General features: G+C 44.6%; 1 protein-coding gene across 1 annotated transcript; it reads right to left on the bottom strand.

Annotated features, from left to right (window-relative positions):
* Positions 1-746: 746 nt before the first annotated feature.
* Positions 747-25,732, bottom strand: CTCF (CCCTC-binding factor (zinc finger protein)). The gene is made up of 11 exons (XM_014947221.1): positions 25,717-25,732; positions 17,460-18,249; positions 16,621-16,791; positions 15,211-15,344; positions 13,626-13,746; positions 12,619-12,768; positions 10,694-10,854; positions 9,473-9,655; positions 9,038-9,173; positions 5,711-5,878; positions 747-2,361 (listed from the first exon to the last, which is right to left on the bottom strand). The coding sequence occupies exons 2-11, from the start codon at positions 18,238-18,240 to the stop codon at positions 2,180-2,182; spliced, it is 2,187 nt and encodes a 728-aa protein (XP_014802707.1). The 5' UTR covers positions 18,241-18,249; positions 25,717-25,732; the 3' UTR covers positions 747-2,179.
* Positions 25,733-26,500: the final 768 nt, after the last annotated feature.

Genomic DNA, 26,500 nt, shown 5'->3' with positions numbered 1-26,500 from the left:
GGGTTCCGGGCACCCCACCACCAGACAGCTTCTCTTGGCAAGTCTAAGGACCATCTCCCAGGACCAGAAATAACCAGTTGCCAAACATCTAGTGACAATCACAAGCCTAGCAGCTCTCGTGCTCTTCAAGATTTCAACTATTTATTGTGCCATTTGCAGCGACTCCTGCTCTGAAGTCAGCTGTGGGAGAGGTTCTCCTGAACTTGCCCAGCGCGCACCTACCTGACTGCCAACTACTAGTTGACTCTCCGAGCTGCTTCCACAGGTAGCAAGGAGAAGACACACCACAGCAACTCCACCTAAAGGTCAGTCTCACTTCCCAGAACTAATATTCCTGCCACCTAAACCATCTGCTGTGATCATCGCAACTCACAACCAAAAGGAACAAAAGCAGCCACTGCTCCTCCATCGCTTCCAGCTCAAGGTTGACGTTCATCACATCATCCCCTCCTGCTGCACGCTCCTCCTCACAGCCCCAGGAGCTTCCACCTCACTACACCAGGGAGCTACCGGATGGAAATGGGGACCCTGCACCACACTAACCACCCTTGCTAATGAGCCCACTCATCTGCAGCCACCACAGGGCAGCACACCACCATGTAGCATCACACCTGACATTCATCACCGGGCAATCCCATCACCAGATAAGAGCTGGTCCCCATTTCCAAGCCCGAAGCATCCTTCCAGGAGGATGAAGACCCCTGCCAGGTCCCAGCGTCACCACACACAAAGAAAGCAGCCACACGTGTTAATCCATTATTATTTATTAGCTGTACAGCAGTATATTCTCCTTCCCAGCTTTCAAACCCCATTACATATTTTATAACAGTATTTTTATTTTTTTTTTCCCATGTTGGCTTCCTAAAATAATGAAAAATATCACACAGTACAGCTAAGTACAAAAATGCATCAACCTAGAGTCTGATAGCTAAACTGATAGCTCTCTTAAAAGCGATACATAGAAGAAAAATTTGTTTGAAATCAGCAAGACTGAGGCTCTATAAAAAGCTTACATATTTTAACATGTGACAGTTCATATACAGGCATTGTTTGTATTTCACATTATTCCTTTTTTTTTTGTCTTTATCAGAGATCCAAAAAAAATGGTATAATTACTGACCTATGAAAATTTCCTGGCCCAGGTTTTGAGGGCTGCAGTGACCCACGTATAAATCACCACCTCTGCCTTAACATAGGATTCATCAACACAAAATACAACTACAAAGATAGAGCAAAGAAAATGTAGTCGTGAAATTATAACTCAAAAAAAAAAAAGAAGGTAGGTTAATTATCCGTGTTCCGAATGCCAGTTTTGTGTGCTTCAAAACCAGATTTCACCTGTGGGTTTCTCTTGTTCTGCAAGCAATAGCCTGGGTACGTCTCTCCTCTATGTGATCCGTTATCGACAGCTTTTCCAACATTTACACTCTAGCAATTCTCTTTGTCACTTAGTTCGCAAGGAATTAAAATACTGGGGTTTATTTAAACTGCATTTTTGCATACCTCTTAATTAATGGAAAAAGATTAAAATGTAAAAAAAAAAAAGTTATTTACAAGCTTGACCATTACAGAAATGCTTTGCAGAAAAGCAAAGCATATTAAGGACAGAAACCAGCTGGAGCATGCCAAAACTACCGTGTGCAGCCGACTTGGAGAACCGGAGCTAGTCAGTGGGGGAAAGCGGGGGAAAAAAAAAAAAATACATTTTAAAAGTCTAGAACCCTCCCAAGTCTGCATTTACAGTTAAAAACACTACTGAGAGAAGGAGGCTCGAGGACTCTGGGATCTGGAAGGGCAAGTCCGGAGTGGTTTACCACGTACTCGAGTCAAGGCTTCCACTTTTGTCTATTAAAATGCACGTAAACACGGCCCTTGGACCAGCTTTACAATGCAGTTCAGAGCAAAGCTATATCAAAGCATCTCACAGGAAACCCTCAAGGACTCCAAAAAATATTTCCTAATGTTCCGTGATCCTGTAATGCTAACATAAAACAGCAAGTTCTAGTTAAATCACATTCTAACATCACTTTGAAGTTTTATTTCCCAGTATGTTTGGTAAAATGGTCTAAAATGATGCATTTCCCAAAGCCAAGAAAAAAAGGTAAAAGGAAAAAAAATAGATTTGAGCCGCTTAAACACAGCCCAGGCCAGTTCAGTCAGCCAGCGTGGTCTTCCTCCATCACCGGTCCATCATGCTGAGAATCATCTCAGGAGTGAGGTCTCCGTTGGGAGCTTCCACTACAGCAGGCTGAGCTTCCTCCTCTTCCTCTACTGTTTCCGCATCGGGTTCTTTCTTTACTTCAACTATAATATTTTCAATTTCACCAGTGTTCTGGTCTTCAACCTGAATGATTGCTGCAGCTGGAAGGGCAAGAAAACAAAAGAGAAATGACACAATTTTTACTGGTTCCAGAGCTGGCCTGCACGTTTCACCAGATAACTTTTTGGAAGATAAAGACTTCCATGGAAAGGGAAGGTGGGGCCCAAAATTCCCATTCCCACATTCAACCTGTGTCATTCATCCAAGAATCAAACCCCTAGTTCCTTACAGAAGCACATCTGTATGAAGATGTGCTACCACGACAACAGCTCCAGGATGCCTTTTGATACCAAGACCTGATTCAAAGAGAGGATTTCATAGAGTAATCAACAAATAAGGCCATATCAGTGTATGGGCATAAGGCAAAGCCTCAAATTCAGGTGGGGATCAGCTTCAGCTTCAACTTCAGAGGGATCCAGTGATACCAGTAACAAACTCAGCATAAAATGTTTCCCCAGCCTGAAATTCCAGGAAGGCCACAGGCCACACCTGTAGCACCGAGCAGCCAGGGAAGGCACCGGGGAAGCCATGAGCCCCTGAAGGAGCAAATCTGCCCTTTCTGAATTGATTTACTTAAGACTTTGTGCAGTTATCAATGTCTGTTCTTACGGACAACACTCTGTAGAGTTGAAACTACGTCTGCATTGATGCTACACTCCTTATAAAAGAATCATAGAATCATAGAATGGTTTGGGTTGGAAGGGACCTCAAAGATCATCGAGTTCCAACCCCCCTGCCCTGGGCAGGGACACCTCCCACTAGAGCAGGTTCCTCAAAGCCCCATCCAGCCTGGCCTTGAACACTTCCAGGGATGGGGCATCCACGACTTCCCTGGGCAACCTGTTCCAGTGTCTCACCACCCTCATAGTAGATCTCAGGAAGAACTTTTTTAATCTGAATCTTTTTTTCTTCCAATTTAAAACTATTTCCCCTTGTCCTATCATTACACCTCCTGTCAAAGAGTCCCTCCCCAGCTCTTCTATAGGCACCCTTCAGATATTGAAAGGCCGCTATAAGGTCTCCCCGGAGCCTTCTCTTCTCCAGGCTGAACAATCCCAGCTCCTTGACGGTGCCAACAGCTGCTTCACCAGGAACTGTACTACAGTAGAGACATCACAACTGCTGCAAAAATAAGTGAGCAGCTCCATTTCATGCACAAGGCAAGTTCTCAGCAAAGCAGAGACCAGAGGAGTTATCTGCTTTTACAGTAAGCTCACTCGAGGGGAGCAGTTCTCCTGCAAGAACTGCCAAATCCCAGGAAAAAGCTGCTCAAGCCCAGTCACATAAGCTTCAAACAGCAACTTACGCTGGGATTGTTTTGGTTGGGTGGCAGCTTTGCCTGGTGGTCTTCCTCTTCGTTTCTTACTGGGAGGTGGCGCGGGAGCCTCTTGTTCAACTTCTGGCTCAGCCTCAATTTCTACTGCTGTCTCCTCCTCATCTTCATTATCGTCCAAATCTGGTTCAGCATTTTCCTCTGTAAGAAACGTTACATGATTAAGTCTTCAGTTTAAAGAAGATCAAAACTTCTCCACCTACAGAGAACCACCATCACATCCTCATTCAAAAGGAGTCAACTCTGGTGAGAAAGAAGGCAAAACAAGTCCTTTGTGGAGAAGCTGGTGGCACAGAATGGCCAGTCTGTAACCCTCACATTAGAGAGAGTTGACCTTCAGAAAGCGAAAGGAAACAACTACGTTTGATGATGCAATAAAAACTCCTCCCAAACAAACATCCACAAAGGAACTCATGGAGACAATGAGAAAGGAGACCATAGAACATGAGGGCTGGGCTACTCCTAGGCCCATCAGAAGAACCATCATCCAAAGTCCCACCTGCACAGCCTACAGGGGTGCACAATGGAAGGTGGTAACCCAATCAAGGACTTGTCCAACTTGTCTGGGTGACTCCCAGGAGAACCATCAACCCCAGTGTCCAGGCGTGAAACCCACCATGCTGAGTCATCGGGAGCACTACGGTATCTCTATGAAACACTAGAGCTCAAGAGGGATCCAAGAGCCTGTCTCCTTGCCCCCAAGAAATAGCACTGCCTTACTTCAGTCCTCCTCTTGACAGGAAACCAGGGCAGCAGCTCCCAGGCACTGGGACTTGCATCCAAGACCTCAAAATCTCAAATTGACTGTGGCAGAACCTCACAAAACTGAGGTGTTTTCGGGTGTTACAGGTGAACACAGCCCTACCGACCACTCATCATGCTCTCCAGGGCCATCAAAATACAATTTACCAACCATTGACCAAGAGGATCTTCCCCACCACCTCTCTTCATTGGCAGGACATGTCTAACGGTACACTTTACACAGCCCTGTCTTCTCAAGGGGTTTATGATGGCACCTCCCATTCCCACCAGCCCTTTGCACCTCATTGCAATTTGGAGCTGATTTCAATGGAGTCCTCATGGCAAGCTGTGGGGGTTTTGCAACTTTTTTGGTTGTTAATTAAAATTCTTGCTCCACACTTTGTACTTCAGAAGGGTCCTTAGTAACTAGGTTGGCACCACTGACACGCTCAGAATGCCCCGGGCAAAACTGAAGTAGACAAAAAAAGCAGTAAAAATCTTGAATAGGATAATATTGTTTGGACAGCAAAGTGATTGCCCTTAAACTTGTAAGGGTGCATAGAAGAGAAGTTTCACTCATGAATGAAAGGGCCAGAAAGGGCCATTGCATAAAGCATAATTCTGTTTATCCGAGTAAAAAAGGGGGGGGGAAGGAGGAAGGGGGGAGGAAACCCCCCAAACTCTCCCATACATACCCCCAGGAATGAAAATGCTGCAGTATCTACAGAGTCACTCAAGGAATATTCCCCAAGTGAAATTTCTTTCATCTATTTCATTTCCCAGGTTCCACTTTTTTAGAGCTTCTTTACATTTTCCCTCCTCAACTCAACATCTATCAACGAAGTCTGTTTAGTTTATGGCAGACAGGCCAGATGGGAAACAAAACCATCCTCACATTTTCCCCACTAGCACAAGTTGGGTCTGTTTCATCTTTTTTCTTCCAATTTAAAACCATTTCCCCTTGTCCTATCATTACACCTCCTGTCAAAGAGTCCCTCCCCAGCTCTTCTATAGGCACCCTTCAGATATTGAAAGGCAGCTATAAGGTCTCCCCGGAGCCTTCTCTTCTCCAGGCTGAACAATCCCAGCTCCTTGACGGTGCCAACAGCTGCTTCACCAGGAACTGTACTACAGTAGAGACATCACAACTGCTGCAAAAATAAGTGAGCAGCTCCATTTCATGCACAAGGCAAGTTCTCAGCAAAGCAGAGACCAGAGGAGTTATCTGCTTTTACAGTAAGCTCACTGCAAGAACTGCCAAATCCCAGGAAAAAGCTGCTCAAGCCCAGTCACATAAGCTTCAAACAGCAACTTACGCTGGGATTGTTTTGGTTGGGTGGCAGCTTTGCCTGGTGGTCTTCCTCTTCGTTTCTTACTGGGAGGTGGCGCGGGAGCCTCTTGTTCAACTTCTGGCTCAGCCTCAATTTCTACTGCTGTCTCCTCCTCATCTTCATTATCGTCCAAATCTGGTTCAGCATTTTCCTCTGTAAGAAACGTTACATGATTAAGTCTTCAGTTTAAAGAAGATCAAAACTTCTCCACCTACAGAGAACCACCATCACATCCTCATTCAAAAGGAGTCAACTCTGGTGAGAAAGAAGGCAAAACAAGTCCTTTGTGGAGAAGCTGGTGGCACAGAATGGCCAGTCTGTAACCCTCACATTAGAGAGAGTTGACCTTCAGAAAGCGAAAGGAAACAACTACGTTTGATGATGCAATAAAAACTCCTCCCAAACAAACATCCACAAAGGAACTCAAGGAGACAATGAGAAAGGAGACCATAGAACATGAGGGCTGGGCTACTCCTAGGCCCATCAGAAGAACCATCATCCAAAGTCCCACCTGCACAGCCTACAGGGGTGCACAATGGAAGGTGGTAACCCAATCAAGGACTTGTCCAACTTGTCTGGGTGACTCCCAGGAGAACCATCAACCCCAGTGTCCAGGCGTGAAACCCACCATGCTGAGTCATCGGGAGCACTACGGTATCTCTATGAAACACTAGAGCTCAAGAGGGATCCAAGAGCCTGTCTCCTTGCCCCCAAGAAATAGCACTGCCTTACTTCAGTCCTCCTCTTGACAGGAAACCAGGGCAGCAGCTCCCAGGCACTGGGACTTGCATCCAAGACCTCAAAATCTCAAATTGACTGTGGCAGAACCTCACAAAACTGAGGTGTTTTCGGGTGTTACAGGTGAACACAGCCCTACCGACCACTCATCATGCTCTCCAGGGCCATCAAAATACAATTTACCAACCATTGACCAAGAGGATCTTCCCCACCACCTCTCTTCATTGGCAGGACATGTCTAACGGTACACTTTACACAGCCCTGTCTTCTCAAGGGGTTTATGATGGCACCTCCCATTCCCACCAGCCCTTTGCACCTCATTGCAATTTGGAGCTGATTTCAATGGAGTCCTCATGGCAAGCTGTGGGGGTTTTGCAACTTTTTTGGTTGTTAATTAAAATTCTTGCTCCACACTTTGTACTTCAGAAGGGTCCTTAGTAACTAGGTTGGCACCACTGACACGCTCAGAATGCCCCGGGCAAAACTGAAGTAGACAAAAAAAGCAGTAAAAATCTTGAATAGGATAATATTGTTTGGACAGCAAAGTGATTGCCCTTAAACTTGTAAGGGTGCATAGAAGAGAAGTTTCACTCATGAATGAAAGGGCCAGAAAGGGCCATTGCATAAAGCATAATTCTGTTTATCCGAGTAAAAAAGGGGGGGGGAAGGAGGAAGGGGGGAGGAAACCCCCCAAACTCTCCCATACATACCCCCAGGAATGAAAATGCTGCAGTATCTACAGAGTCACTCAAGGAATATTCCCCAAGTGAAATTTCTTTCATCTATTTCATTTCCCAGGTTCCACTTTTTTAGAGCTTCTTTACATTTTCCCTCCTCAACTCAACATCTATCAACGAAGTCTGTTTAGTTTATGGCAGACAGGCCAGATGGGAAACAAAACCATCCTCACATTTTCCCCACTAGCACAAGTTGGGTCTGTTTCATCACAGCTTTGCTCACCATTATTACATGTTTAGCAGTTGCTGAAACTCATGAAACTGCAGATCTAGAGATAAGAACACCACCAAATAATGCAATTCTCCAAGCACGTGGTTTGGACCTCTTTCTTACTGCTGCTCAGCTCACATTAGTCAATTCTTCAAATCTATCACCAGATTCCTGAGGAATTCAGCCCAGACTGAAGGTAACAGGATTCTCTTGGTCATATAGAGTCTGAGCTACAATCCCCCAACACTCATCAGTTCATCTAACAAGCATGACTCTTAACCACCTTCTCCAAAACCTGTTTTGAACCCCAGACTATACCAAGTAAAATGAAGGTTTTTACAATAGGCTAAACTCACTGGAAGCCTATAAATCAGATGTTAAAAATTAGGTACTACAGAATCCCAGGTCTTGAATTGCTCTCCATCAAGGCAGTTATATTTCACTCTTCCTGCCTTCAAGATCTTTTCATGTTTTAAACGAGCAACTAGTTACACATGCTGATTGTAACACACTTCTGAAAATACCTATACAAACATGAATTTCAGCACTTATTTTTATGGAGTTTTTGCAGTCAACACTTGCACAAGCAAGTTGACCATACTTGTCTCGTTTCCTATCAAACCCATCTGCCATCTAAGAATTTCAGACACACGTTCTCTAGGCAGAAAGATCCTTGTTCTCCCAAACTATGCTCCTCGGTTAATTACATAAAGCACCTCAGATAAAGACTCATCAGCAACACTGGTTTTTGCTGAATCATCTTTGAACTGGTTGGTCTGGAAACTCCACTTGAATTTTCTTGCTGAAGATACGACTGGGTATTCCCTCCACCAGGATGGAGGACCATGACTGAGATTTTTCCTTCAAAAGTAATGTAAGAGTAAATCATAGAATAGTTTTGGTTGGAAGAGACCCTTCAGATCATCCAAGTCCAACCACCAATCTAACACAGACAAAAACCATCGCTAACTTATGTCCCTCAGCACCACGACTGCCCAGCTTTTAAATACCCCTAGGGATGATGGTGACCACTATCTGCTGCAACAGCTTCTGTCATCTCCCTGTTCTGGAGAAGCTCACAGATAGTAACCACCCAGCTCCTTGACCCTTTAATGGGCTCAAGAAGTCCCTCACAAGAGCCCATAAATTGCTAGCACTCTCTCCACTGCTCTCCTGGATGCTGCCAGCCTTCTCCTACAGAATCACAAAGTGATAGGGGTTGGAAGGGACCTCTGGAGATCGAATCAGAGGATCAAATCAAGAAGCAGCCAAACTAATTGAGCATCAGGGTTGTCTGGACTTGCCACATGCTACCTGGTGGCAGTAAAGTAGGAGCGTGTGCCATTTCACAGCAGTGCACCAGAGAAACACAGTTCTGGGGACACTGAAAACATCACCAGAGATCTTCACACCCAGAAGAACACGCAGGACCTAACTCCACAGGAAAATCCATCCCATCCCCCAGAGCCATATCTCTACATGGCCATGTACTATTATTTTTCACTTGCCAACTCGATAAAAGCCTTCAAGCATCAGGACAAACCTGCAGAAGGGGCAAAATAACAGCAGACACACCCAGTGAATCACGGGCCTGGAATTCTCATAACATCCCGAGCTGTTTCTTACCACTGTCAGAGGAATCTTCTTTCTTAGACCGCATCTTTCTCTTTCGGCCACGTTTGCCCTTCTTTGTCTCTCCTCCATTCTCTCCTTCTCCCCCATCGAGGCCAGAGCAGTTATCAGCATGTCTGGCCATTGTGTTCTACTCAGCAGAAGAGAAATGGGTAAATTTCATTAGTTTTTATGAATAAAGTTCCATTTTCACATTGTTCGTGATACCAGTGATAATACATGCCAGTTCTAATTCTGAATTATACCAGGTCTCCCCCCTCTCTTTTCCTCTCAGAAAGAAGTGCTCTGTTTAAAAGATCAGTACCATGCCCTGTACCTCACCCACCTTTCCCTTTCGGGTAAAGGTGATCCCCTCTGCTTGGCTAAAACCCCACAATTCCAGCCCAAATCCCCCCCCTCCCCCCAGTTCATAACCGTGTATCTCCTTACCCTGCGAGTGAATGTTTTGCCACACTTGGAGCAGACAAAGGCAGCGGGGACAAAGTTGGGATCGTGGTATCGTTTGAAGTGCATATCCAGGAGCTGTTTCTGGCGGAAGGTTTTATCGCAATGGCTACAGGCGTAAGGCTTTTCTCCAGTATGGGTCCGTTTGTGCATGACCATGTGCCGCTCCTACACACGGCAAGCGAGGCAGGAAAAGTAACTTGAGAACTCAGATACACAAAAAAGCAGATTTGCACCTAAAAGCTGCCAACACTTCATCCTTAACATCAAGGAAAGGATGATTCTGCAGAAGCGTGAGAACATCTTGATTGATGGCACATTCATAGAATCATAGAATGGTTTGGGTTGGAAGGGACCTCAAAGATCATCAAGTTCCAACCCCCCTGCCCTGGGCAGGGACACCTCCCACTAGAGCAGGTTGCTCAAGGCCACATCCAGCCTGGCCTTGAACACATCCAGGGATGGGGCATCCACGACTTCCCTGGGCAAACTGTTCCAGTGTCTCACCACCCTCATAGTAAAAAATTTCTTCCTGAGATCTAATCTAAATCTTTTTTCTTCCAATTTAAAAAAAAAAAAAAAAGATTCAGTCCCAACTACTTCCATCCTACATGGACTCTTATCCCAATCATAGAATCGTCCAGATTGGAAGGGACCTTTAAGATCATCAAGTCACAGAATCACAGAATCTTCATGGTTGGAAGGGACCTTTGAGATCATCGAGTCCAACCACCAAAACAAAACAACAAAAAACACAACCAACCCACAAACAGCCCCAGCCCAACAATCTCAGGCACTAGAACATGCCCTGAAGAGCCATGTCTACACGTTTCTTAAATACCTCCAGGGATGGCGACTCCACCACCTCCCTGGGCAGGCTGTTCCAGTGCCTGACCACCCTCTCAGCAAAGTCATTCTTCCTGATATCTCATCTAAACCTCCCCTGCCCCCAACTTCAGACCATTCCTGCAAGTCCAACTTTTGTCAACAGATACATCAAAGTTGTGACTTAGAAGGAACTTCTCTACAAGGGAGTGCTACACCATTGAGAAGCAAAGGCCACTCAACCTTCCTTCACACCCTTCAAAAAGATTTAGAGAGCTGATGCGATCTCGACAGCTGGTCAACCCCAACAGCTAAGATTTCAACCTCTTATTTCTCCTCCCGTTCTAACACTGCTGAGAGGTGCCAGTCCCACCAGCTCACCTGTCTGCACGCATAATCGCACTGGTCACACTTGAAGCGCTTCTCATTCTTGTGAGACTTTTGGTGCTGTATAAGGGCATACCGCTCGTGAAACACGGCGTCACAGTAGCGACACTTCTTGCCCTGTTCAATGTAGGAATGCTGCTTTCGCAAATGGACACCTGGGAGGAAAAGAATCAGAAACTCTAATCCAGGCTTCTCAAGCATGAAAGACTATGGTCCCTTAGCACTCCTTCCTCCACGTACTCTTAAGCCAAAAAAGTGAAATGGTTAATTTAGGATTCAACGAAAAACCTAAAAGGCTCATAATTAAAACAACAATTTCTAGAGAGAAAGGTTTCACAAAACAACTCCATCAAGTTTTTCCATGTGATTCTAGAATTACTTCATAGAGCAGTTTGGGTCGTAAGGGACCTTAAAGCCCACCCAGTGCCACCCCCTGCCCTGGGCAGGGACACCTCCCACCACACCAGGTTGCTCCAAGCCCCCTCCAACCTGCCCTTGAACCCCTCCAGGGATGGGGCAGCCACAGCTTCTCGGGCCAACCTGGGCCAGGCTCTCACCACCCTCCCACCAAACAAGTTCTTCCCCACGGCTCAGCTCCATCTTCCCTCTTTCAGGGTCAAACCCTTCCCCCTCCTCCTAGGGCTCCCCTCCCTGATCCAGAGTCCCTCCCCAGCTTTCCTGGAGCCCCTTGAGGGACTGGAAGGGGCTGGAAGGTCTCCCCAGAGCCTTCTCTTCTCCAGGCTGAACTCCCCCAACTCTCTCAGTCCCCCCAGCCCTCATGCTGTTATTAGTAGCAATCTGGGCTGATACCCTACACTCACACTTGATAACATACGACTGTCAAACTAAAGTGTCTTGTGGGCTTGTTATGTTAAGGACTACTCCAAATTCCCTGGATACAGCCAGGTAATACACTGGAGGAAACAGGACTGGAAGTCAGAGTCACAGGGCTAGAAGGCAACAAGGATACCAGAAGATAATCCCTGACAGAATTATAAGACACATTTTTAAAGTGTCCCATCTGAGAGCATGCCCCGGCTGCACCAGGGAGCTTAGGGCAGACTAAAGTGTTATTAGAAGAAAAAATTCTTCCTAGTTAACATCAGTTTTCCTGTGTTGTAAGTCAGCTCGTTTGCTCCTGACACCAACTGATGCCATCAACTCCAACTGCCTCTCACTGCAGCACTTTCCACTCGTCTTTATTGGAAGGCAGCCTGCCTTCCCATTACTTGTGTGACATTCTGTTCATAGACACAAAGTTCTGCCAAATCGTGGCTTCATCCTTCTCCTCAGCTGCTCTGGGCATGATATTATTTTTCACCTTCTTGTAGAACATAAAAGAGAGCCTTCCTGACTGAATCACACCGGGAACTGTTCTCTAGATCAAGACTCTCCTTCTGCAAGGACTCAGTACTTTCCTGACAACTCAGTCTCTGCTACTCTGTCTGGGCCACACAGCTCTACATCCTGGAAAATTAAAATACTGAGTCTAAATCAAACCTTTCAGCTTGATGAAAACATCTCTGCGTGAAATTTACTTGCCTCCAAGGTGCAGGAGGTCAAGCCAAGTGACCATTTGGTTTTTCAGACCCTAATCCACGTGCAGGTGTAATCTCAGCCCGAGCTCAATAAATGCCTCAAATCTACGGGCCTGAAAACAGTGATTTGCCTTTTATACTTGGAAAACAAGCTACGTTTTCAAATAATGAAAAGAAACCACAATTCCTCAAAGTTTGCAGCAGCTATTGTAGGCTAAAAGTGCTATTACCAGCACCTAAGCCTTTGCTTCATGTTGTACAGTTACCAGAACTATTAGGTTTAAAAAATAATAAAATAAGAAGAGACAGCAGTTGGGTTATGTGAACTGTAATTCTTGGAATAGAATGTTCATTAAACGTCCACTGTTGTGAAATACGTACCCAAGTCACTCTTTCTGGCTATAACAGTATCACAGTGAGGACAGTGAAATTTGGCCACGTTCTCTGTGTGCTTCTGCAAAATGTGCATCTTCATGGTGCCGCTCTGAGTGAAGCGAGCGTGGCAGATGTAACATTCGTATGGCTTCTCTCCTGCAGATGCAGGACAAAAAAAACCAAAGAATAGCATCAGTACTTTTATTAAAACCAAATCTCACCAAGAAACACCAAAACAAAAGCATCTCCCAGGAGCTGGCAACAGCCAGCCAGCCAAGAGAAAGAGTAACTCTAGAAATAACGTCTCTTTCGCTAGAATTTTTAGCTCCAAGATGCATCTTTCTACAAAAAGACTTGCGTTCTCTTTAAGCAAATAATTTAAATTATTATCCTTACGCTCAGAAATGCATGGAAAAGCTACATGCAGGCTGCCAGAAGACAGCAAGTGGCATCAGATTTTTTTGGGGGGTCAGGGTACTGAATGCTCATGTATCCGTTATACATGGCAATGGCATTTTTTTTCCCCTTCAATTTTTAACAGTTTGATTAATTTGGCACTCCAGTAACACTCTGTGCTAAAACCATCTCTATTTCTATTAAAAGAAAAATTAGGATCCTTAAGAACTAACACGCATGAGATGCTTTTGTGACTACATTCAAGCATGAAACTGTAAACACCTGTAAAGTTCAACTGGAATCGGAACACTGATAATAGAAGAAGTTTCTTCTGCTCATACTAGAAGTGTCTATATTTTATCACTTCACAGTCAAACTGGAAATTAGAATCCTCCAAGCTAGTTTCTTGGTGCAGTAATTACTCTCAGGTTATGAATTTAATAGTGCTTACGAATCACGGTGCGTTCTGTTTGGCGACAGACTTTATAAAGGTTTGATATTAAACTACAACACAGTATTTCTTTTGCTGATTTGGAGTCTTAGTGCACACTGTGCACAGACTCACCGCTCTGACACTAAAACATAAATACCACACTAAAGAGCCATAGAATTAATACCAGAGTGGGTCCTCATGTGCCTCTTCAGTTTGTAGGTGTCCCTGCTGGCGTAGCTGCACAAGCTGCACTGGAACGGGCGCTCTCCGGTGTGAGAACGGATGTGGCGTTTCAATTTGCTAACCTGCAAGTCAAGAGCAAGCCTGGAGTTAGCCCAGATGAGCAGGTCAGATTACCAAAAATACAAGAAATCAGTCAAGAGTTTAAGGTGGTCTGTATTTTGATCTTGTCACTAACACAAGTGTGTTTCAATGCCATTTTTACTCATTCCTGCCAACTCTGCTTCCCCCTCCCAACTGCATTCCCAGCCTTGCTCAATGCTTGTTCCCACATTCCCACAGCCTGGTTTAGACTCTGGTGCTCACCTCAACTCTTATCGACCACCTCAGCATCTGAAAACATGCTACAATTTGAAAGTATCCTGGAGAGACACAAGAAAGCGTTCCGGGAACGTACGCACCCACAGAACATCACTGGGGGTTAGTGCACACCGTATTTTTCTTGCTTTCTTGCAAGGGTGCTTTCTTGCATTCTCTCCAGTTACTTTGAGAGGGGTAAGATAAATTTCTTGTTAAGGACACCACCACCAAAAAAAAATCCAGTCCTAAAACCAACAACGTGACTTAGTTCCATTCCTCTCCTGCTTTTATCTAGAAGGCACGAACTCAGCTTACAGGTCAGCATGAACAAATGTTACAGCATTTTTTGCTCCATCTGCTTAATCACCTACCCATGTCTACAGAACACAGCACAAGCCCATATAAGGACCAACGTGGTTATTCTTTCCTAATTCATGCTATGAAAACCACTGCGACACAATTTATTCAGCCCTCAAACCACAGGGCCTGGAATTACAGCGTTGCAGCCACAGCGTGTGTAGGGGAAAAAAAAAAGCCCAAAGCCCCTACTCAACCTCTCCCGCTGTCGCTTCTTCCACTGCAGAATTCCCATTTTATTTTATTTTTTTACATTATGTTGCTCTTCATCTTGCTCCAATTTCCTATGGCAATATAAAAGCTGCCCTGCGGCGTAACGAACAATACTGCAGAGGGGAGAGCATTCAAAGAAGCTTAATTTACTCGAGCAAATTAGACAATCACCCAATATTAGCAAAGCTGTTTTTCACTAATATGGAGGCAAAGGCTCATTAGTTTTGGCCTCGGTCACCTTAATGGCAAAACCAGAGAGAATGCAGAATGCACTGCTCTAAAATGGGTTGGCACCTCCAGTCTGGGAAGTACATCCCACTGCAGCAGGAGCTGGCTGCTTCCTCCAACACGGAGCAATTCCTGCAATCATCTTTGAGGTCAGGTAATTTAATAAACAATGACAACTATTGTCTCCAAAGAGGAAATGGATATCACCTAGGATTTCTGTGCATAAATACTCTCAAGTTGTTTTCTCATTAACCCAGGAAACCCCATCGTTTTCTTCCAAGAGCAGATCTGATTTAAAAACTTCTTTTTCCTCAGAGCCTTTTAAACAAACGGCCAGAGAGGAAATGCTGGAGAAGAGTTTATACCAGATGGTGAACAAGCTTTGAAGTGCACCAGGAAGTGTGTGATGCTGTAACAATTAACTGAGGTACCTCCACGCTGGCGTAATCACACATGGAACACTTGAATGGTTTCTCATGGGTGTGTTTGTAGCGGCGATGCCGAACCAACTCTCCACTGGTCACAAAGGCCATGTCGCAGTCGGGGCACTTGTGAGGGCGAGTACCTACAGGTTTGCAGCAGAACAGGGAGATGAAGACGTTCAGATTTAGCAAGAAAAGAAAGCATGGGACAGGTTTGGGGCTCATTTTTGGTTTAAGTGAATTAGCAACACTGCTTTCATGTTCCGAAAGATGAGAGCAGCAAGTAATACACAGGAGTCACAACTTTTGTATGAGTAACTAATGGAGTGAAGATCTTAAGAGAATTTATAGGAAACAGACTCCCTTACTTTTGTATCACTTGGTTATTTACCAATTTCAAACCATCCAGTTAGACAGAACCTAAGTTCACAGAGAGAGATGAACTACACTTTTTATTTTGGCAGAAAAGTCACAACAAGCTTAAGTTTAATCGCACGTCAATTACCTATAGTTTTATACCAGAAACTCTAGTAAGGAGCAACAGAAACATGCTATAATTCCTAGCTGTAATTTTTATTGATCCAATTTATAATCTCTTCCATGGGGGTAGGTTTTTATCAAGGTTTAACCCCAGCCAGCAACCAGGACCAAGCAGCTGCTCGCTGACCCCCCACCCCCTCAGTGGGGCAGGGAAAAAAGGGGGAAAAAACCTTGTGGGTTGAGATAAAGACAGTTCAATAAAACAGGAATGGAAGAGGAGACTAACAATAATAATGGTAAAAGAATATACAAAATAAAGTGATACAAGACAGGTTGCTCCCACCACCTGATGAGTGGTTGCCCACCCCACTCCAAGCAGTGATTGCGGGTTCCTGCCCCCAGCCAACCCCCACTTCTATACCAGGTGTGACATCTATGGGATGGAATATTCCTCTGGCCAGTTTGCCCTGTCTGTGCTCCCTCTCAGCTTCTAATGGAAGCTGAAAGAGTCCTTGACTACCTTGACTAATGTAAACATCACTTAGCTACAACTAAAGCAGTATCACCATTCTTCTCATACTAAATCCAAAACAAAGCAGCTACCAGAAAGAAAACAAATGGTAACACAAAGCTTTGAACATAAGTACTAAGGGGCAAGAGAAACGAAGCATTTTATTACTTCAGGTAATTTTAGATCAAGCCCAGGATCAGTTCTATTATAGCTGTGGACAGGACAAGCTCCACACCTGACCTGGCCAAGCAGAAAACAACTATGCATTGTCGAGAAGGGGCATGAGAAACTTGTATGAGAAAAACAGCACCATGTGGGGCTTCCTTTTTAGCTTGTTCCATAAGAAGAATTAATTTCAAGATAGATCCATCCTGTTTTTATACCTGTTCTAATGACAGATCCTACAAAACCAATGTAAGCCAAAGTACCTGTGTGAGTGTTGAGGTGGTTCCTCAGCAACGTGACCGTCCGGAAAGCCCTGCCACAGAGATGGCACTTGTGTGGTCTTTCATCAGTGTGGCTTTTCATGTGGCGGTCCAGGTTGGAGCGACGCGGACAAGTGTAACTGCACAGTTCGCACTGGAATGTCTTCTTTACACCTAGCCATGAAGGAAACCATCGTTACTCTTGACAATACCATGGACCAGTGCAAAACATGAGAGATCAGCAGGGAAAAATGAAAGATTCTTGGAGGTGTAACTACTACAAGGAACCATCATGTACCACGAACTCCAAGTACACATCCTTAGGAACAGTCATTGCCTATGGCTGGCTTGGCTTCAGTTTTCATTACTATGCCAGCACTCAGTGTTCCTTCTCCGCTCTAAAAAAGGTTCCTCAATTTACAGTTTGAAGAAAAACCAAATATCCCTATTGCTGTATTTCGCACGATCTACACCCTGCCCAGCAATCTGTTATGAAAAACCCCACAGAACTAATTATACGTTGGTTCCCCATGTAAACTACGCGTACACAAACCCTTACATCTGTATTACAGCAAAGAGAAGACTCTTTTCAATCATAGCTATATGGGAACACTAGTGCCACAGCATCATGCTCAAGGAAAATGAGCTCCCTTCTAGCCTGGATGGAGGAGACGGGAGATTTGCCCAAGGAACAACAGGGCTGAGTACTATATAAAGAGTAAGTGACGTTGGGCACGTCAACTTTACTCCCACGTGCACCTACTCAAGTCACCTCAATCATATTGCAAGGTCCCACCACACCAAACATATTTTCACATGCCATTTGCAGATGGGGAGCTTACCTTTCTTTTTAATTTTGGTTGGTTTAGGTGGCTTCATATTGCCCACCACCTTTTCTGCATTGACCTCAGACAACAAACCCTCCTGCTGTTCCTCTTCAAAGTCGTACACAGAGACATCCACATCCTTGCCTTCCTCAGTGTAGCGAAGCTTACTCTTTTTGTTTTTCTTTGTTTTTTTAGCTGGTGGCTGATAGTCTGGATCTTTTTGCCAATTGGGATCTTCCTGTGGCTGAAGTTCACCTTGTTCCAGTGTCTCCACCTCACCGTTTGCACCCACTTTCACTACTTGGAAGCCTTCTGGTAGAGGGAGGGTGTGACAGATCATGGGCTCTCCCTCTTGCAGGCCTCCTTTGGAAACCTCATTTTCATAAGCTCCCTGAAGTTCTTCCACAGATGTGGTGGCAACAGGTACAGTCACTGGTACAGGTACTTGGACTAGTTGAAGCTCACCAAGGTTTATTGGCTGCTCTTCCATATTAACAACCTGAAGCGTGATGATCTGCGTGTCATCCACCGTGGCCTCCGTTTCCTGAGGCACTGCACCTTCCATTACTTCAGTCTTCATCTGAAGAAGAGTTGGATCCAGCTGCTCCATCATCACCATCTGCACCCCACTGTTGACATCCTGCACCACTTCACCTCCATCCGCTTGGTTCGGTGGTATATGACAAGCATCGTCCTCCTGCCCACCTTCACGGCGTCTTTGATAGGTTTTTCTCTCTTTCCCCTTAATAAATGTTTCCGATTCCTCCACAATAGCTTCGACTGCCTCACCTTCCATTTCACCGTCCTGCTGGAAAGACAAGAGAATCAACACTGCGCCCCATCCAAGGTGTTAGAACAACAAACCCCACCAAGGGACAAGTGGCCCACGTGAAAACCAACTCAACAGCAACCTACTGCCATCGTATTCAGAAAGTAGCATTTGAGAACTGCAGGTCTCCACTATGGCCACTGTAAGCCAAGGCAACGAGAGAACGCTGCCCAAAGTGGGACAACTGCACCAGTTTCTTGGAAAGGAAGGAAAACGAGGAGAAGAGATGAAGCAATGTGCACATTCCTGTTTCTCAAAGACCGTAAATCCCCACGGGTGAGATGTCCACCGGTATTACTCCTTATTGAGCTTCTTCAGGCACTTCACAGAGCTCAGCAATATCGCAGGCTGATTTGGTTACCAATTATGGTTACCAATTTTAAAGGCACAAAAATAACATACTGTTAGAAGTAAAAGCAAGAGAGAGCAAGAACTACAGTCACATTTGTTTCACGTCAAACAACTACTAATTTCTGTATGTTTCAACTTCTCTGAACGACACAAAAAAGGACATAATTAAGTTAGTCAAGTGTATTTCTTGTAAGTAGCCGGTAGTTTAATTCCTGGGCATTGACTGGCCCCTGAGCAGAGCAGAGGATGATGCACAAAGCCCTCTTCAGGCAGAAGGAGCCCCAGCAGGCAGGCAGAGCTCAGGGACAATTATACTTCAATTTAAATGATGTGGACTCACGATACCTGGGTTAAATCTATCCACAGAGTCAAATAACAATACTGAAGCTTAGCATTTAGGTGGGCCTTAACTCTGAAAACAGTTGCATACAAGCAAAAATTGAGTTCTTCCTCCTCCTCAGACCTCACCCAGCATTCTTCTCTGCACTCGGGGTAAAATACAAAATTCCTGTATTCTCATGACTGTTTCAAGAGTTATGAAATAGCTAAAAGAAATTATGATTGGACTAGATGATGTAAAAGGTCCCTTACACCCAAGGCAATTCTATGAGTCTATGAAATTATCATTTTGCAGCTGCTATTATTTTCATTTAGGGAAAGAGACAAAGACATAGTAAAGGAGTATTTTGTATGTCTACCTCTGTTTCGGGGATTTCCTTTGGAAAAATGAAAGCAGATTCCATAGCTGTGTTAAATACATTCCCTGCATTCGGGTACAATTTATTATAACCCTCACTTTGGCACTAAAAGGATACCAAAGTCAATTTTTACTGCTGAAACAAGTAAGAAAGTGACAGTTTCCTCAAGAAAACTGCTATAAAGTTGAGATCCACATTTTCCTATAGGACCAACGGGCCCCTCAGACCAGTGAACCGCATCTATTGAACTTGTCCTGGGAACTCAACACTTAAACCCTCCTATCATACTACTTTCAAATAGCTACACTTAATCTTGCACACTCGTTTGTGAAACGCACAGGCTTATACACACAGACAAGATACACAGCTGCCAGTCTTCATCAGCCTTAAGGATTAAAAGAGATTCAATTGTTATTTTTAGAGTCCTTGCTTTTACTCCGCTGCCTTTTCCCCGGATCCTGCACTTCTGTTCTGGGAGAACACCACAGCTCGTACAGTTCTTCAGTCTGCCCAGAGCAGGGACATCTATGAAGGTGCAATCTTGACACTGGTGATGTCTGCAGGGGGCACCAGACACCCAGGAATAACCCACATATGGCTTTGTGTGCTCTCCCTGCAGGAGTCCAGCCTCTCCTCTCCTCCTCCACCACCCAGCAGCTCTTCAAGTCCCAGCAAATCCATATGGACAAGCAGCCGAGGAACAGGGGATGATGTAAGTACTTAACCCCAGCCAAGCAGGCGAGCAGAGCCGAGCGCTGGTCTGCAGCAACTGTGAAATAAGCAGAGCAAACTGCTTTTTCTATTATCTCAAGTGGTTGCAGAGAAAGAGAAAGAAGATAACCCCAGCCAAGCAGGCGAGCAGAGCCGAGCGCTGGTCTGCAGCAACTGTGAAATAAGCAGAGCAAACTGCTTTTTCTATTATCTCAAGTGGTTGCAGAGAAAGAAGCAGCCTTTTGAACTGACCAAAAGTCTCTGAACAAGAAGAGGAAGGACAGATCTAAAGAGCTAAACAAAATATAAGAACGTGGTAAACGGTTGGGGGTTAGTAACACAAAATTTAAAATGGAAGGGATGAAATGGCAAAAGCCCATCTGAGACCTGATGCATTTCCATTTTGGTAAGAGTCAAGGTCAGAAACCTTGACCCAAGCACAGGCAGCTCTGAGCAACGGGCGTCTCTCATAAGGACCTTCACATTAATTGCCAATATCACAGTTGGTAACAAGTCACCCAAAAGCAAGCCAACAAGGCCACGATTTGCCAGTGTCCTCTAGGATCCTGCAGAAGCAGGTCCTCCAGTGGAGCAGTAGGAAGGCATCATCTCAGATCCACACACCAGAAAATCCTGTGTCCACCAAGGAAGAGCTCACTCGCTCAGATACACGAACGCTGTGGGATGTAGCTCATGTTTTCAGGAAAAGTTTGCCAGCCCAGGAACACAGGTTTACGTTGAGACCAAAGGGAGCAGGACCACGAAGATGATCAGGGGCTGGAGCCCCTCTGCTGGGAGGGGGGGCTGAGAGAGTTGGGGGGTTCAGCCTGGAGAAGAAAAGGCTCCGGAGAGACCTTCCAGCCCTTCCAGTCCCTCAAGGGGCTCCAGGAAAGCTGGGGAGGGACTCTGGATCAGGGAGGGGAGCCCTAGGAGGAGGGGGAAGGGTTTGACCCTGAAAGAGGGGAGATGGAGCTGAGATGTGGGGAAGAACTTGTTTGGTGGGAGGGTGGTGAGAGCCTGGCCCAGGTTGCCCAGAGAAGCTGTGGCTGCCCCATCCCTGGAGGGGTTCAAGGGCAGGTTGGAGGGGGCTTGGAGCACCCTGGTGTGGTGGGAGGTGTCCCTGCCCAGGGCAGGGGGTGGCACTGGATGCTCTTTAAGGTCCCTTCCAATCCAAACCACTCTGTGATTCCATGAAGACTTTTTTCAGAGGAGGCTGACAAAGAGGGGTGCAGATAAACAGAACTCTTACAACCATTCAGTAACAAAGCTAAGAAAGGCCTGTTTCTTCCAGCTCCCCCTCCAGAATAAGATGCTTCCCCCTAACCCCGGAGCGACCGGTCTCTTCGGGCAGCCCCTCCAGCAGGAGCCAGCCCCGGCAGAGCACGGCTGCCCTCCAGCGGCGAGCGGCTCGCACTGCAGGGACCGCCTCCAAAATCCACAGGGATGAGCACTTCCTTCTGCCCGCTCCATGCCATGCACCCCCCTCTGCTCTTTCCAGCTAATTCATCTGAAAATGACTGTCTTTAAACCAGGTTCTTGCCAACAGGGGAAGCGTTACAGTATTTAAAGAACACCATAAACTACTCCAGGTTGTAGCAATCGTGTACCGTAAAAATACAGATATATAGAGGAGACTTGACTGATGGCTTGGCCAGCTCAAAAAAAAAAAAAAAAAAAAAATCTTGTGATGTTGCCAAGATTTCTCCCCAAGCGTGGAGTTTCCAATTGAAATGGGAACACAGGATGGCTTTAAGAGAGGGAAGGGGGCTCAGGAAAACGGATGGGCTCTCTCCTATAAAACCATCTCTCTGGAGAGACTCCATCTCTGCTGCAGGGAGCAATGTGCTGCCTGTCCTATTCACTTCTCAATCAGTCTTGAAGTATTTCCTAACCTTTTGCATTCCTCTATTAATTTTTCTTTATGTATATACTTAATCCTTGTTCTTCAAAGCAGGCTGTGGAGGAAAGTTCTGTATTTATTGGAGGAGTCACCAGAAGACACCACTAACTCACTGGACGTGATCCTGCAGCTTGCTGAGGATTTTCCATCTCCACTAATTTTAACAGAAGCAAATCTTCACCTTTTTACAAATTTACACTCCTAAATATTATCCAGCCAAGTTCTGAGAAAGAGTTTTGATATTTTGGAGAACACGTACCTTTTGCTACAACTAAGACCATTATAGCAGAATACCAGGAATAAAACCCAATGAACTTATTTTTCTCTTACCATTCTCCCAACCTTTTATTTCTGGCTTTTATCTTCAGCTCTCTTCCTACCCTGTACCTTCCATCAATAGATTAGATGTGCAATAACTAAATCTAAAAAGGAAAACAAAGCAGCAGGTTAAGAGAAGACAATTTAGTAAATCAAGACTGAGAAAAAGAGAGAGAGAGAAGGACTTCCAAAAGGCTCTCCTTGACCAAGGAAAGACCAAAGAACATCTGAAATAATAACTCAAGCCAGTCTTTACACCCAAGCTCGCCCAACGGGCTCTGCAGACGCTGCATCACCCAACAGCTCCATCCAATTAGCCAGGTAAAAAAAGTTGTGACATCCTAACAACAGCCCTAAACTTTCCCAAATAATTCACAGGCAGCTCCGCTGAGAAACTGAAAACAGGCAGAAATAAGACAGGGCTGCATTTAATACAGCTGACGTCTTATTCCAACAAAAGAAATCAAAAGGTTGATTAAGAGAACGTAATTAAAAGCCAAGCAGCCCCGCTGACTGCTGCACAGGAGAATGGCAAAAAGTTGTGTTGCAGTTTGAGACTCTCAGTCCCTTCCAAGAGCCTCACGCTTAAACCAGCAAAGTCTTGAAGGTACAAACTCTTCAGAGTCAAGAAGAGGATTTAAGAACGCTTCCAGCACAGCAAGGCTGTTAAAACTCCCCACATCAACACAGAGAGACTGAGAGCATTCAATTAAGGCAACCCTACAAAATCTGAATTGTAGACGCATTAAGCAAAACTTGTTGTCTGCACTGACATTTACAGCACAAACCCCGAGACAGACGTTAATCTATTAAGATGGTTAGTGCAACTGCATGTTTTTCTTGCTGGGTTATTTATTATAAAGTTACTGCCACAAAGAGGCATTTACCTCTCTCAGCCAATGTTTAAAAAAAAAAACAAAAAAAACCCACCAAACAACCCCTGAGCTGCATCAAACTACGTGGACCAAAATACAGCAAAATATTTATTTTTTGTCAAACAAGACACAGACTCATTAAAAACCGTAGAATATTCAAAGCAATTCAAAAGTAGATTTAGTGCTGCAACATACAGTTCACTTGAGGAAAAAAAAAAAAGAATTATAAAAATCAATAGAAACAATGAAGACAAACACAAACCATCAAGCGCGTTTTGGATAAATTAATGAAAATATCAGCAGCTAGCAAGCAAAAAAAAAAAACAAACAACAACCCTGCAACACATCCAGACTTTGAACTCAAGTCAATCCACATCCCATTCCAAAATTGCCATGGCTTTGACCCTTATGGATTAGCCATTTATTAAAATTGATAGAGGAGTGGAAATATAAAGCATCATGTACAACATGGGAGACATATTTCTCCTGCACATCCTGCCAACCTTCAAAAGCTGAGGGGAGGAATAAGCAGAAACCTCACCTAAGAGTCTACAGTTATTTCTGCCACTTAAAGCGAGAGAAAGATTAAAAAAATATATACATGTAACAGGTTTACGGACAAAAGGGCATTTTTTCCCTTTTTTTCCCCTGCTACCAGTCAGCATGTATGGAAAGTATTTAAGACATCAGCAGATGCAGGAGTGCTTGGCCATTCTCCTTCCCCATCACAAAATAGCCACATTTTTCTTCTGAAATCCCTTCCAACTAAGCACAGTCAAAAATCAGGCAGTTTAACAGGTAGGCAGCCTTTCCATATCAGTGATACCCCTACATGGGCAACAAATCCAGATTATGAAGGAGGTGAATGTGCAACCTCTTCTCCAAGAGCCCCTACTGCAGTTCAAAAATCACGCCAGTTCTCATTCCCCACACGGTGTGGCACTAGAATCAAAATTTTAAAAAAATATCCTGACACAGCTGGGAAAGCAGCAGGAAGATGTTTGAAGAGCTCTGTGTAGGGTCATGCTCCCCCCCAAAAAAGTTTGTTAGTGGTTTCAGCACTTCACAAATGCTACAATAAAGCTGCTCAACTCCAGGTGGTTCTAGAAGTTCAGCCATGGTACCACACTCAAGAGAAGGGGCTCACCTGGATCCAAACAGGCTTTTTCCTCTTTTTTTTTTTTTTTTTTTAAATTTAAAGATAAGCCTAAGAATGTGAAACTACTTGACAAAGCTTACAGAACTTTAAGGAACAGGTAGCATCCCACCAACATCCTGAGATAGCACTGGCACTGTGAAAATATCCTATCACATGCAAAACACAGAAGATTTACTACCAACGGCAGAAACTAGAACACTGGGATCAGTTTCTTTTATGTAAGTATTTTTCTCATGCTGGAAACTTAAAGCTTTCATTTGCTCCTGCATTAAATTCCATATCCACTGGTTATTACAGCTACACCCATCTCCAGCTGTTCTCCCCATTTCATCCTCACCATTTACAACACTGGCACTGAAAACAAGAAAAAAAAAATCAAATATACTACTTCACCAATATCTATTACAGCTTTAAATTAAAAAAAAATAAAAAAATATGGCAGTCATTAATCCACTATTAAGCAACTACTTTGAGAAATATTTTAGCATCTTAGAGAGATGCTAAATAGAAGAACAAACTTCATCACGAGTTAATAAATGCTTGTGCTTTTTCTGCATATGAAAAGGGGGCTGTCAACGCAAAAACCCAAGAAATACCTAAAAAGCTACAGGAATGACAGCTGCAACTGCAAATGTATAGCTGTAGAAGGATGATTTCTTAACTATTGACCCTTAAAAAGCTCAGATGCAGAGAGCCAGCTTTGGTAGCATCTGAAGTCCTGTTGGTGGTTCTCCAAGCCAGGTGTCTGTGCTGGTGTCTGCCCTCCTGGAACAGGGCAGGGAGAGAGCACATTCCTCCAGAGAGCTACTCAAAACCTTAGTGGATCCCTACACTAAATTACCATCAACCATCACTAAATCACCCACCTTTCTCATTAACCAGATGGAAGAGCAGATTCTTAACTTGCATAATGGTTTCATACTCCCTGCACGAGAGGAAAACCCATCACTGCTGTTGGAAGAGCTGCTCTCACCTTCTCCCTTCCTTAGCATCAATATAATAATTCACTCTCCATAATGAACTCGATCAAGAACTAATTCCAGCTGAAAACTCATGTGGGAAAAAACACTTGATTATGTCAGAACACGTTCAGTGTCCGATCCAATTCCCCACAGGAACACTTGGGCAGACAGAAGCACGGGAGGAGGTGAGAAGTGCCAGGGCCACCTTAAAGCCCTAAACAAACAAGAACCTTGGCTCCCAGAAGCTGGTGGCTACACTGAGACACATCCCCCTGCTCTGTGCCATCCTACCATCCACCAATACACACTACAGCAAAACTGCTCTCTCTCTCCAGCATCCTCCGCGCCACAGCCAGTTTGTGGGCACCTTCCTGTTTAAATTCAATAGCATTTAAGCAGGATCAAATCTACACGCTGCTATTGCATTCAATTAGCTGTTAATTGCGAACCAAAGTTAACTTTTCCTTACCCTTATGTGAAGGTAGCACACTTTGGGCCAGATGTTATCAGAAGTCATCTTTACCTTTTACCCTTGCAAGCTCCCAAGAGCCCAGCCAAGCCATCTCCCTGGCTACAGGACATTCATTACCCGCTGATCTCTTTAGGGTAGAATTAAAATCAAAATGCATCCCATGGTATTCCTAAAACTACCTCCACATTTCCCCCTGCCTTTTCTATTTTTCTCTCATCCTTCTGTAACCTACAGAAGCCATCCTCCTAGTCCTAGATCCCTAGCTCCTGCCCAAGGGGTCTTAGCAGAGCTCTTTCAAACATCCACCACGTCTCATGAAATAATTCAGAGTGATGAGAACCCTCAGTCAGCATCAACCCTTATTTTTCACTCAGCAAGCAAAACACACCTGTGGTTTTCTGCAATTACTCAGGATAAATTTAATTTGTTGCTTGGGATCAAGAACTAATGGGAAGACAGGCACAAGAGATGAAAACAGAGTATATACACAGGGTCCCCCGGCAAGACAGAAGGAAACTCAATTCCGTGTCTTTCCTTCAGCTGTTGGCAGAACAAGCTCCCTCCTAATCCTTGCACCTGACAGCAGCAAAGGCCCCAGAATCACAGCTCCTCCACAACTAGTGCTGCTAATTCTGCAGTCATAAGCTGTAGCCTACAACGGAAAGCATAATACAATAATGTCAACTGCCTGAAACCTGCATTGTGAAGAATAATGAACTATAATAATAAACAAACAATAATAATAAATAAGTCACTGCAGTTACTGACAACAAATCCCACA

The sequence above is a fragment of the Calidris pugnax genome, unplaced genomic scaffold (assembly GCF_001431845.1).
Source record: "Calidris pugnax isolate Ruff unplaced genomic scaffold, ASM143184v1 scaffold30, whole genome shotgun sequence".
NCBI lineage: Eukaryota > Metazoa > Chordata > Aves > Charadriiformes > Scolopacidae > Calidris > Calidris pugnax.
This window is presented reverse-complemented; position numbering and strand designations above follow the sequence as displayed.

Coding starts and splice junctions, on each gene's coding strand:
- CTCF (XM_014947221.1), bottom strand. CDS start 18,240: ATGGAAGGTGAGGCAGTCGAAGCTATTGTGGAGGAATCGGAAACATTT. Junction 15,345..16,620: donor CCACCTCAACACTCACACAG/GTACTTTGGCTT, acceptor GCAAACCTGTAG/GTACTCGCCCTCACAAGTGC. Junction 9,656..10,693: donor GCGATTATGCGTGCAGACAG/GTGAGCTGGTGG, acceptor TGCCGTGTGTAG/GAGCGGCACATGGTCATGCA.